This window comes from Nipponia nippon, unplaced genomic scaffold, assembly GCF_047370975.1.
Source record: "Nipponia nippon isolate SJK-2023a ecotype South Korea unplaced genomic scaffold, ASM4737097v1 scaffold_5, whole genome shotgun sequence".
Lineage (NCBI taxonomy): Eukaryota > Metazoa > Chordata > Aves > Pelecaniformes > Threskiornithidae > Nipponia > Nipponia nippon.
The window spans coordinates 32,897,673-32,910,814 of record NW_028262369.1 but is presented as its reverse complement, the minus strand read 5'-3'; the positions used below and the strand labels follow the sequence as shown (position 1 = coordinate 32,910,814).

The following is a 13,142-nucleotide window of genomic DNA, read 5'->3' as shown; positions in this document are numbered from 1 at the left end:
CCACCACGAAGAAGAGCAGCCTCTTAAGATTCTGGCTGCTGTTGAGCCAGATATAATGCTGCTTAAAGTGTGCTTCAGTGGGTTTGCTTCTCTGGGCTGCACAAATTAGTACTGTACACGCAGAATTTGGAGACATAATCTTTGCTCTTAATCCAGGCACTTCTTCCCATGTGGGCCATTGTGCTGGGTTTGGCTAGGATAGAGTTAATTTTCTTCATAGTAGCTAATATGGGGCTATGTTTTGGATTTGTGCTGCAAACAGTGTTGATAATACAGGGATCCCTTTTAGTTACTGCTGAGCAGTGCTTACGCAGAGTCAAGGCCTTTCCTGCTTCTCACCCCTCCCCACCAGCGAGGAGGCTGGGGGTGCACGAGAAGCTGGGAGGGGACGCAGCTGGGACAGCTGACCCCAACTGACCAAAGGGATATTCCACACCATATGGTGTCACGCTCAGCATAGAAAGCTGGGGGAAGAAGAAGGAAGGGGGGGACGTTCAGAGTTATGGCATTTTGTCTTCCCAAGTAACCGTTACGGATGATGGGGCCCTGCTTTCCTGGGGATGGCTGAGCACCTTCCTGCCAGTGGGAAGCAGTGAATGAATTCCTTGTTTTGCTTTGCTTGCGTGCGTGGCTTTTGCTTTACTTATTAAACTGTCTTTATCTCAACTCACGAGTTTTCTCACTTTTACTCTTCTGAATCTCTCCCTCACCCCACCGGGGGGGGGGAGCGAGCCAAGCGGCTGTGTGGGGCTTAGTTGCCGGCTGGGCTTAAACCACGACAGCCGTATCTGGAGAGCTGGCTAACACCAGGCAAACTGCTTGGGGACCGAATGGGGTTTGCCGTTGGAATAGAGCTTATGCAGCTATAAAGATACAACTATCTCTATCTTTCTCTGTGGTGTAAGACATGTTAATGGTGCTTTTAGTAATTCTTTGGCGAGAGATGAATGAGGATATGGAGGTTGGAGAGCAACAAAGAGAACTGAGTGTGCGGCTGGTATGAAGAGTCTCTTTTGCAGTATTCAAAATCTTGTTGCTGAGCTTACTTCGATTTATGCTTTCTCATTGAGATAACAAAAGCAGGATGAGATGATCAGTATTCTCTCTGCATCTAGGTTAGAACTAGGCTATTTTGTAAAGTATTTTCAGATGTCTTGGCTGTAGAAGGCAGCGCATAAATAAAGATTTCTCTGTGTTTTGTGATGATATAACGTGTGAAAAGATTTACTGTGCAAATACAGTAACAGAATGGAGAAGAATCATGATTTGCTGTTTGTTAGTACGATGTGATGTAAATATTTGCCTAGGTAGATTCTCTTGAGATTTCTTGCGGATTTCCTTCAGCACTGTCGCTGCTGGCATTCTTTGAGCACTATGTTTTAGTCAGAAGTAAACGTGTTCATAACATGTGATCGTTACTTGCATCAAAAGCTCAGTGGTTCTCAAAAAAAGACGATGCTTCCTCTTCCAAAACCCCAGCAAAATGCTTTTGTTAGAGCAGTCTTGAGCATGTTTTTTGAAACGTCTGCCACACGAATGAGAGTGTTGGGTCGTGCCATGTACAGCCTGTGCACTTGCAGATGCTTTGCTTCAAGGATACTCACGGGGTCCACTCAGGCTGGCATCTGCCAGCATGAGATTTTTTCAGTATTAATGCTGTGTTGCCAACTTTTGGTAACTCTTGCAGCTTAGTGAAGGAGAATCTCATCAACTTTTGGATGACTCTTGAGTTTGCGTGGAGATGCCCAGCACTGAAGGAGTGAGCCCCTGTCCCTGCTGAGCGTTGTCACTTTGAGGGAATGGGGCTTGCTAGCTCCTTTAAAGTCTGTCTTAACTGGCAGACCTTGGACTTTCAGGTTAAAGTAAAAAGAGTATGTTCTCATGAAAAGATAAAGAAGGCAGATACACAGAAATGGCATTCTTTTTAAATACTTGCCTTTTTTTGTTGGGTTTCAAGGAATTTTCTGTTTTTCTGTATTTCTGTATCCAAGCAGATGCCCATGTTAAGCCAATTTCCAAGATAATTTGTTTTGTTTTGGAGAAGGAATATCCAGTCCTCAATCCTTCTAGACAGTCCTCCTCTCCATTTTTGGGAGGTTGAAGCTTAGTTGTTTGCTTTGGGTAAAGCTTCTCTTTATAGATACTTTTCTTAATAACCTTCTACTGTGACTCTGGTAGCCCTATGAACTGACAGATGATTCAGTTCAGCTTCTGTTTCTCCTGCTTGGACCCCATGAGGCTTGTGTGGTGTACACCAGCCCAGCTGGATGGGCCAAACTACACTTAATATATAGTTGACTGTAAACCACCCCACATACGCAATCAAGCATGTCTCGCTTGGGCAGATGGATGATGAAGAGTTACACAAGCTTAAGACTATGTCTTGTATTGTAACATGCAACTTCAGGACTATTTGTTGTGAATAAGAACAACTAAAGGATGTATTAAGAGGCCATAATAGAGACTGGACATGAAGATAAACTTGGAGATGGGCATGCATTTATGCCTCGTGACCCTTAAAAGCAGCTTACTAGATTTGGGGACATCGATGTGGAGCTCTACTGCTCAAGCAGGAAAGATAGTTAAATTTATCTTTGAAAATATCTGTAACTATGTCTTTACAATGTAGTTTGGTATATCAGCAGTTAATATGTGTGTCAGATTTGGTCATTTTCCTTTTCTACCTCTCTTGGTTTGCAGGAGTGAGTCTGTGTCTGTAACACTGGATGTGCTGACCACTTGCCTCAGACTGAAGAGGACTTGCTCTACCTTGGAATATGGTGCCTAACTTCTGCGTCCCAGTACTCACTGTGACAGCAGCCATCCTCTGCTGCCTGATGCCGCCTTTAGCAGGAGCGGACAGTAAGTAACATTCGGTTTCGGAAAGCTTGAATACTTTGCAAAATTTCTTTCAACAAATATTAAACCTTCTAGATTTGTACTGGAAACACTGAGGACTAAGGGATAACACACACATACACCCCCCCACCCCCAAGCTCTTATTTTCCAATGTGCGCAATGCAGATAAACAGGACATATGCGAAGGGGGACAAGTAGAACTAAAAAGGCTGACAAAATTTATTCAAGCGCAGGAAGAGTTTCTGTAGTAGCTGCAAGATCAAAACCTGACAATTTTATTTCTAACATGTACAGATGAGTAAAGAAAATTGGAGGCGGAGGAAGAGAGAAGTATTGGGGTCACAGTAATCCCTGTTACTTTATTTTCCTTGTTCTTTTACCAGCTCTCGTAATTTGTGTAGTACTGAGACATCTCTTCTGAGTCAGAGCGTGATTGAGAGCTGTTGGGGAAAGGGTGCGAGTTTTTACCTTCTGGTGTAGCTCTCCTACACCTGTATTTCAACAGAATTGGAGTCCAGTGTTTCCTTGTGGTCATGCTTTAAGCTGTTGTGCCCATGCCTGTTGTTCTGATAGTCGTCTTACAGTGCTGCTGTGACTGGCTTTGATTAGCCCCATCCAGGCCAAGGAGAAAGCTGTGCACAAAATGCTGTTGTGGACAGACAAGTAGAGAAACTTGGCTGATGATGGACTACTGAAAATACCTTAAAGTAGGAATTTCCCATTGAATGAGTTTTGCAGAGTGCAGGAAACCTTGTGGGTTCTTTGCATAGTCTTGTTTTTTATAATTCGCGTGTATTTGCTAGGCTATCCCCAAGTATTTGTGCAGCCCCCCTCCACCCCTTTTTTTTACCAGTAACCAGTTTTTCGGTGCCCAAACATTTGCGCATTTGTTGCAGACTCTGGCAGTTGTGAATAACTCCATGCCTTTGAAAGCGCCCAGGGCTCCTGGGATGCTTGAGTTGGAGCAGAGGTGACCGCGATGCACCTCCTGAGCTGCCACCAACCATCTGCTTCTCACTCCAGCTTTAGTCACCAGGCTTATAAGTAAGACGTAATTTTGTGAAAGTTGAAGCAGATCTTGATACGTGTTGGTAGGAGCCTGGCTGAGTGGGGAAAACAGACTAGGGGGTCCTAAATGTCTTTGAACAGGAAGGAGTAAATTTAGAGAAGGTGGAGAGAAGAGTGAAGGGGAGATGTGAAGAAAGATACAAATTCACTATTTTTGTTGTCACTAGGGATGACTTGCACAGGGAGTGGATTACCGTATAGTCTGTATGAGTCTGAGCTGCCCAGTTAAACTGGGGGCAGCAGCTGTTTCCTTCCTCAGCTTTCTTCCCTGGCTGCTGGTGCTGCTGGAAGATGCTTATTCAGATCATTTTATGTCTACACATCGTAGCCCATTTTGGAGTCTGGCACAGAGAAGTGTATGTTTAATGTTCGGAGGTGTATAAAAATTCCCCAAGGTTCACTATCTTTATCCTGGCCCCTGCAAAGGAGACAAGCATCACTCCGTCAGGTATGCAGAAGCTGGTGGGGCTTGAAATGTCCTAGGACAGTTCTTGGCCTGAGGATAACTTGCAGTAGGTATCATTTGCTAATTTTGTGGAATACTTCCACATGTTTAAATTTAACAAAATTGGCTCCCTTTCACAGGCCCAGATCCAAATATTGGTGTCTCAGATGTGGAACGCTTCTGTGTTGAGAAGCAAGCATATCTGTATGTATGCCTTTTTCTCTGGCGCAGACTGACTCTGAATTACTTTTTCCTAATCTGGCAGGCAGATCTGGAGGACAGCGACCTTTTAACCACGACAGCCACCATGGATTAACCGAGGGTTTCCTAGGATGGAAAGTCTTGCTTTGTGTATTTTAGCAACGTATAGCTTGTTTATTATCTTACCCCACTGAATCTTGCCACCGACTCTCAGTGGCAGGGAGCTGTGTGAAAGGGCCTGCTCTGTGCCTCCACGGGGGGGGATCATCCCCAAACCCTGCATATTTCGTGTCCTGCCATCAGTGATGTAGATGGGCAAGATACAGTAGTGAATACGGCATTGGGGAGTCCTGGTTCAGGACAGCAGTGAAGGGCAAGGGGAAGGTATGACAACATACACACACTGGAGCTTGTTGTAAAAGCCAGAGAGGGATGCTGTGAAAAGAGCACCCCATATGCACCCTCTTCAGTTTTTTGGTCCCTTAAGCATCCTGTTGGCTCCAGTCAAAGACGGTTTATTTACAAGGAATCCTGATGTAATATGGCTGTTCTGAGATTTTGCTGTGATTCTTCCTTTTCCCCATGGCAGCACTGCTTGGAGGCAGTGGAGGGATGGGTAGGCTCTGTATCTGCAAAGCATTCCTACACTTCGCCAATTAAAAGCAATGTGATAATGGGAGCAAGGTTATTCCTGGAATTCCTGGAGTCAGTCCCCAAAATCACTTTTTACAGCAACAGTGAGGATTGAGGGCAGGGAAGGAGGGCTGGGGATGGGTTGTGCTTCATCCCTGGCAGCAGGCTGCCCCATGGTTCGTGGGCTTGTGGCTGGCTGCTCAGGGAAGCACCCACAACCAGGGTTTCCCTACCTTCCCCGCCTGCGCTTTGGAGCTGCTGTTGTTGCAACACATTTCAGTGTCGCTGCCGTAGCTTCCTGACAATTAGGCAGCTGGCAGATAGCTAGACGTTAACGCCTGAGATAAAACAGATTGAATATGTATCGCCTAGCGGAATTAGCGCCGGGCGTGCACCGCGATGCCTCTCCTGGAATTGAGTTCACAGGAGCTGTGAATAATGTCAGCACTGAGGAACTGAAGGGGCATCCAAAGGTTAAACGTGTGGCAGTGTGTCAGAAAAAGAGGGGCTCGCGGGGTGCCTCCCTGCCAGCAGGACAGGAGCGGTGGTTTCCCAGCCACGCTGGTGGGGTGCTGGGAGGAGAAGGTGAGCGGGACGGGGCACGTACGCATGAACAGTGGATACAGAAGTGCTAATTTGGCAGAAAGCACTTTCAAATCCTCCCTGGCTTTTACAGACTGCAGTAAGAAATTATTAAATTTTCTCTGTGATCTGACTGTGTTTCTGTCAGGGTGACCCTAATTCCATTAGAGCAGCTCGGAGCTGATTCAGGATGGCTGTTGTACACTTTCTCCCTCAGCTTGCTTGTAGTTTTTTTTATGCACTCTGTGCTTCCCTGTCTGTCAGCTTTTGATTGTGCATGGGAAAAATGGCTTTGCAGATTTTATTTAATATTCAGTTCAATTGTCAGCTAAAAGGTGCTCTTTTCCAGGTTTTGGAAAGATGTTATTTACTCTAATAAAATAAAAAACCAACAAAAAAATCCCCTCTCAAAAGAAAATGCAGAGAAAACAGGAAAAAAATCAATACTGTCATCAGAAATCATCAGCAATGTGTTTTGTTGTTGGCTTGGTTTTTTAAAAATTAGGCTTTGTTTTTGATGTCCTGGGCACAGCTTCCATTAGACAAAGGAAGAGACTAGGTGACCCATCCAGAGTATTTCCTAACCAAAATATGTCTTGGTTTGTCTTGCACAGAATTTCAAAGGGCTTAAGGAAGAAAACCACTTCAAATGTGACCTTGTAGAAGGAAAGAACTAAGGCAGTATTAGGCCAACTACCTGTGAAGTGATACGTGGTAAACAAACAATTTGCACTTTTTGATTCCCAAAGAGAGAGCAAACTTGGCTTCTGTTTGAGGGGGTGGAGGCAGCTTGCGGCAGTGAGCCGGGGCTGGTGAAGGCAGAGTCTCTGGCTCTCACCACCTCCTGTGAGCAAGGACCCTAAGGCTGAAGTGTCTCAAGGCTTGCCCTGCCCCTTGCCGCCTGAACATGAGCCAGCAGTGTGCTCAGGTGGCCAAGAAGGCCAACGGCATCCTGGCTTGTATCAGGAATAGTGTGGCCAGCAGGACCAGGGAGGCGATAGTGCCCCTGTACTCGGCACTGGTGAGGCCGCACCTCGAGTACTGTGTTCAGTTTTGGGCCCCTCACTCCAAGAAGGACATCGAGGTGCTGGAGCGTGTCCAGAGAAGGGCAACAAAGCTGGTGAAGGGTCTGGAGCACAAGTCTTATGAGGAGAGGCTGAGGGAGCTGGGGTTGTTTAGTCTGGAGAAGAGGAGGCTGAGGGGAGACCTTACTGCTCTCTCCAACTACCTGAAAGGAGGCTGTAGTGAGGTGGGGGTCGGTCTCTTCTCCCTAGTAACAAGTGACAGGATGAGAGGAAACGGCCTCAAGCTGCGCCAGGGGAAGTTTAGGTTGGATATTAGGAAAAACTTCTTCACCGAAAGGGTGGTCAGGCATTGGAACAGGCTGCCCAGGGAAGTGGTTGAGACTCCATCCCTGGAGGTATTTAAAAGATGGGCAGACGTGGTGCTTGAGGACATGGTTTAGTGGTGGACTTGGTAGTGCTAGGTTAACGGTTGGAGTTGATGAAGGGTCTTTTCCAACCTTAACGATTCTATGATTCTGTGATTGTAAGAGATGGTTGCTTTATATCAGAAAGGTATGCGTGTTGTACAGATATTTTTTTTTTTCCATCAACAATGTTTCTTGGATGCTAATAGGGTTGAGGAGACACACTGAAGAAGAAAACAGGAAGGTGAGATGTTGATACTTGTGGAGGTCGGGAAATGGAAGAGTACTGATGGCCTTTCTAGACATGTGGCTCCAGGTGAACTCTGTTTTGCCAGGGATTTTGCATTGCACCCCAAGTGCCGTCTGGCGGTTTTGGACAGAAGAGTGCTGGAGTGTTTGTTACAGCACTTGTTTCCCCTTGTGCCCCAGCTCTGCTGTCTGCCATTACTGTTTTGTGTTCTGGGACCCAGGAGTAGCGTGGCAGGTTTTGACTCCCCAATTCAGCTCTGCCCTCTTTGCTTCATAACCTGAATGATGCCTCAACAACAGTTCAGCTCCAAATACAGCTGCTCTGGGCCACCCTGCAGGCCAGACTTGCTGTTGTGCCCTGGAAAACAGCCGTTTTGCGGAGCTGGGCAGAGGGTCCCATCCCAAAAGCTGGACCTGAGGCTTCCCCACTGCTGCCTTGCATCCGTCTCTGCTTCCTGGTTCCTGTGTTTGCATGCCTGTCCCCAAACACTGCACGTAGTCATTATGTGTAATTGGTACGATTGGATCCGGGTATTGCAGCACAGGTAAATACTAATTTCCTGCAATTCTACCTTGACTACCTTGACCAATTCCATCTGTGAAAAGAACATGTAAGATATTGTTTAGGAAACCCCCTGTACCTGAGGCATTGGGGTTGCATCATTAAGGGACAGGTTGAAATATTAACCACAGTTATTGTGCAGCTGTATTTTTGGTGTCCTTACTCATCATATATATATTTAGGTATAAATGGATTCCGCACTTTTCCTTAAAATATCTAAATGCTGCCTGCTTGTAACTGAGTGTTGCAGACATCAAGGTAGGAGGGATGCTGTGAGAACAAACACCATGTTGAGAGGAGACAACAGATCTTTTTCTGCACATATACCCATGCTCCTTTTAGCTCCAGCACTTGAAGGAGTCATGTGAATTTGTTTGGGTAGCTACCTACAACAGGTACAGCATTGTCATTTGTCTTTTTTATTTATTCATAAAGCCAACGTCATCCATCAATCGACATCAGCTGCTAGATCAAAGGTCTGCTTAGCCCGAAATCCCTTAACCAGCAATGGTCAGTACAACAACCTATGGAGGATGTAAGAACAGCATAAATATATAGTGATCCCTTCCTGATGTTGTCTTCTAGCCTTCAGCGACCAGTGGCTCCTGAGCCCAGAGAAGTAGTGAAGTAACTTCAGATCGCTCTGGGTTTTGCTCTCGGTCAACTCTGAGCGTGTTGTCAGTCAATCAGGGGTATCCTGGGGCCAGGGGTTTGCATGAAGACCGCAGTGTAGGCTCAGAGTTTTGCCTCTACACCGTGGCTCCTTGTTTAACCCACTTGCTGCTGCTCTGCAGGGCTAAGCAGTCTCACTTGCCATTCGCATCATTCAGACTCAGCTGCGTAGTCAGAGTTACTCTCTTGCCTTCACAAGGGAGTTCCTATGTTTAAGTGTCCATGTAAGTTATCCGGCACAGCGGCAAATGTTGAGGGGCTGATATATTTAATACATGTTCTTTGAGAGAGCGTGTGCTGATTCACTTGGTGATATAGAAAAACAGTAAAACTACCTGCTTAAAATTTTATCTTCAGTGTAGATTCATAGATTTTAAGGCCAGAAATCAGATCAGTGTACTCTTCTACTCTGACCTGCATAGCACAGGCTGTATAATTTCAACTAGTAATTTCTGCATCTACTTTTAACAGCTGTGGATGAGCCAGCACGTAGCTTTTAGGAGGCTATCAAATCACGATTTGAAGACTAAATGGTAGAGAATTTACCCATCTCCTATGTGATCTGTAGAAATGGCAAGTAATCATTACTTCTACAAATCTGTATTTATTTCAAGCTTCGTTTATGCGTTTTTTGGGTTCAGACGCTGGATGTTGTAACCTGTGTCAGCTAGGCTGGAAACTCCTGCTATTTAATGCAATCTCCCTGAGAAGCAAGTTAGAGTGTAGGAGTTAGACAAGCTGAAAGCTTGTCCTTTTTGTTGTAGAAAAATAGGTTGATCTTGATTTTTCTGATCAGAGATCATTTTTATAGTTCTTCACTAATCTTCCAGACTTTTCCATGTGTTTTTTACTGGTCAAGGGACCAGGACCAAGAAGAGGAGTGGCCGCATCTTGCCACAGTAAAACGGCGCTTTGGCCCTTTTGCCCATAGTATTGAGCTGGGAAGCACGGTCCTCCACAATGACCTTTGAATCCCTTTCTGGGTCTCTGATTCCCAGGATGCAAACTCCCATTTAATTAGTGTGACTTGGGTTTTTGCTCATGAATATCTACCCTTATGTGCATTAAAATGCATTTTGCTGGATCCCAGCTCATCCAGTCATGTGAGTAATTCTGTACAGGTCATCTTCCCTTGCTGTTATTAGCTGACTACCAATCTTGGTGAAGCTTACCCTTTACTTTCCAAATCTAGTTTCAAGTTAGTTGCATTTATTCCCTCATGTTAATCAGTTGTGACTATTTGCAGAGGCTGCTGTGAGTATTTTAAGGAGATATTTTAAATATCCTATAGTAGTGATGGTAACATTCTTTGCAGATGGAAAGGAGTGCCGGGAAACTGATAAAATAATGATGTTTGTCGTGCTGCTGCTTGCTACTAGTAGAACTGACGTCAGATGGGGGAAAAGTATGAAGTCTGCTGGAGCTTTCAGTGTGTTAGCTGAGCAGTTGTAAAAAGCAATGAAGTGGTAATAGGGATGGGTTTTTTGTTTCTTTGATTATCTGTTCGTTATATTGGTGCTTCAGTACGATACTGTAATATAAGATGATAAAGCTCATTTTTGTGAACAACCAAGAGTATGAAATTTGTTTGCTCAAAATGTTAGTCAATTTTTTTTGATGGTGAACATGTTTGGTTTAAAAAGGGGGAAAAAGAAAAAGCATCTGTTCATGGGTGCTTTTTCTCTGGTAAGATGTCTGTCTTTATGTATCAGTAGCTGAAAAGCAGTGGTGTACTTTTAATTGAATGCTGTATTTAGCCCCTTGTGAGAATCAGTGCTTTGTCTATGCCAAAGACAAATCTCATTTATGTTGTTGGTGTGAAAACACTGTAGGGTGTTTACTGAAAGTTTTAAGTCATAGAAATGTCTTTTGCCTTGCACGCTTTACTGACATATGATTACTGAATTAAACCAAAGCACAATTTATAGTGGACGATGGCTTTACATTTGTATACGAATTGTAGCCTGCAATGCTACACCTTGCCCTGAGTGTCAATTACGTTTGGGCTTTCTCTGGTGCATCGTAACATTAAGCCTTCACAATAAGGGGCACTCACATGGTATTAAAAAGAAATAAGGACAGAATATATTCAATTTCATGTAGTACGGGCTGGAATGAACTTGCAGTCCTGCTGTGCTTTTCAGATGGCCCTTCATTGCACGTATTGCTCATTATTTCTGTCTTTTTTTCAGTAAATAACAATACAACTTGAGAAATGTATTTTGTAAAATTGGATTGAGACATGTAGATAGTACCTGGTCAAAACCTGAAGCAAATGGAAATGCCACGATTAGCCAACAGAGGTTCATGGCATCAAGGGTGACTGTTCTGAGTTGGTGCTCTGGATAAAGTCAGCGTGTCAAGAAGAGGTTTGACTTGGTTTGTCTCCGCTACGTGTGGTTATTCTACTTGAGCCAATACTGGGTTCTCTGGAAGTAGCCATGGTCTTACAGAAAGGACCATAATCGGTCCATTGTTGGCGCTGGTTGATACTGTAAATTTAAAAGGAAGATTGCACTCAGGGAATTCTTGCTTGCTTGCTTTTGCTGCTTATCTTGGGTTTTTTTTGTTTTTGTTTTTTTTTAATTATTATTATAAGCTCTGTCTACATGTGATGACTTTGGTTCGCCTCAAAGGTGAGCGATAAAAGCCCTTGCAAGTTAATTGCCACGCGGGGAGAAGACAATGACTCTTGAGCCTCTGTACTAGGATATCAGAGTGCAGAACACCTACGTGTTTTCTTTGGATTTATTTTTAGCCGAATTCACTTCAACTGTTAGTACAACTGTTGTTGTGTTACTTCTGTTAAAGGTTGTTTTGAAAAAGGGGTTTTAAAGAGGCCAGGAAATATTCAACAGCTTTACTCACATAGGTCTTTTGCCCCTGAAAAACTGGATTTGTAATAACTATTTTGAGTCTTGGCATTAGCACAACTGTGCCTGGCAGGTAGGACTGTTCGTTTTCACCCACTTGTCAAAACCAGTTGGTGGCTTGTGCGGGTGGGAGACGTGAGCATGTTGCCAAGCTCTCGCTTTCGTTGTGGGGCCATACATAAGGCAGAGATGGCGCTTTTTTCGTTTTCAAACTTGAAACAGAAGTTCCCCCTTTTGAGGTAAATATGAGAGTTGCCATGCATTGGTTTCAGAAAGGATTTCGATCTTTGTACTTGAAAAAAACATAGCTTGGAAGTGAGAAGGCTATAGGTATATTGTACTTACACAGTGTTTAATTTACAAGAGAACATTCATTGGAAGAACTGAACGATGAGTGGTGAAAATCTTGTGAAATGCCAAAACCAGTTGAAATAGTGGTATGATGAAGATGACTCTGTATTTTAATCTTATTTAGCGTCAAACAGAAGCTTTCAGTAGTTTCAGGATGCAGCCTTAGAGAAGTGAACTTCTCGTGCATTTACCGCATTTGATTTATAGGGCATTTAATAAATGGGGGGGGTAGGCTAGCAGGGGGAATCAGCAAAATTTGAAGAGGAAAACAGAAAATACTTTCATATTCCCATGTAAAGGACTGGGATGCCTTGTCCTGGCACAGTGTTCTCATTCTTGGCATGCTGACTACAAAGAGTTTAATATGGCTCTTGCGAGGGTGATCAGGGTAGTCCAAGCCCTGCAAAGGCTCCCTTTGCTCCTGTTTGGTGTAACAGGTAATGGTCCTGGCTGTTGACTTGTCATTTATAAATGCTGTATATAGACTAATAGCATACTTTTTTATGCTCCATTACACACAGTTTAGCAGGGGTTACACAAAGTTCTTTAGTTATAACATTTTGTTTTCAGCTTTTTATGAGTTTGTTTCATGGCTGAAACGTGCCCTGCTTGGTCTTCAGCCGAAGTTCAAGTTGGGGGGCTGTATTTTATGAGTTGGACCTTTGTTTTTTGGATCTTTCTGCAAAAATTGTCTTTGGATGCTCTTAAAAACAAAAAGAGTGGAAAAATACTTTTGTACCCTGTAAAACAAATTGTGGTGTTATTCATAGGTCTCAAGTCTAACATGTCTGTGAAAGCATTTGATGTTACTACAGATGTGCTTCAGCGGTCAAGAGAAAATGGAACTTGATTTGTGGAAGGGAGTGACCCATAGAAAAATAAGCTGCTGAATAATGTAAAGGGGATTTCATGCTAAATCATTAAGTGCATGTGAGTAAAGGATGCTGTCTGAGCTTGTGTGTAACTAAATTGCCCGTATATTCATTCTGTGAGTGTAGCCAGAGCCGCTCTCATCTCAGCCTTTCAAAGACCCAGAGGTGCACAGCAGAGGCGGTCCTCCAGATCCTACAGCGCATAGCCTGTAACGTGGGCAGAAAGAATTAATTCACATCGACACCGTGGAGTTTGTGTTCTAGTGCATTTGTCTATTTCTTGAGGCAATTGTGTAAATAGAGTTTTTCTTTGTTGAAGTTGCTTTGTGGTTGTACTGTAGGCCAC

At 44.0% G+C, this 13,142-nt stretch overlaps 1 protein-coding gene across 12 annotated transcripts in view; it reads left to right on the top strand.

Moving 5' to 3' along the window:
* PTPRF (protein tyrosine phosphatase receptor type F) overlaps positions 1–13,142 on the top strand; it is a 396,065-nt gene that overhangs the window by 135,371 nt on the left and 247,552 nt on the right. For all 12 annotated transcript variants that reach the window (XM_087731153.1, XM_087731164.1, XM_087731163.1 and 9 more), the window contains one exon: positions 2,701–2,862. In XM_087731153.1, the coding sequence (XP_087587279.1) occupies positions 2,778–2,862 (85 nt within the window). In that variant the 5' untranslated portion in view covers positions 2,701–2,777. The remainder of the gene's footprint in view (positions 1–2,700; positions 2,863–13,142) is intronic.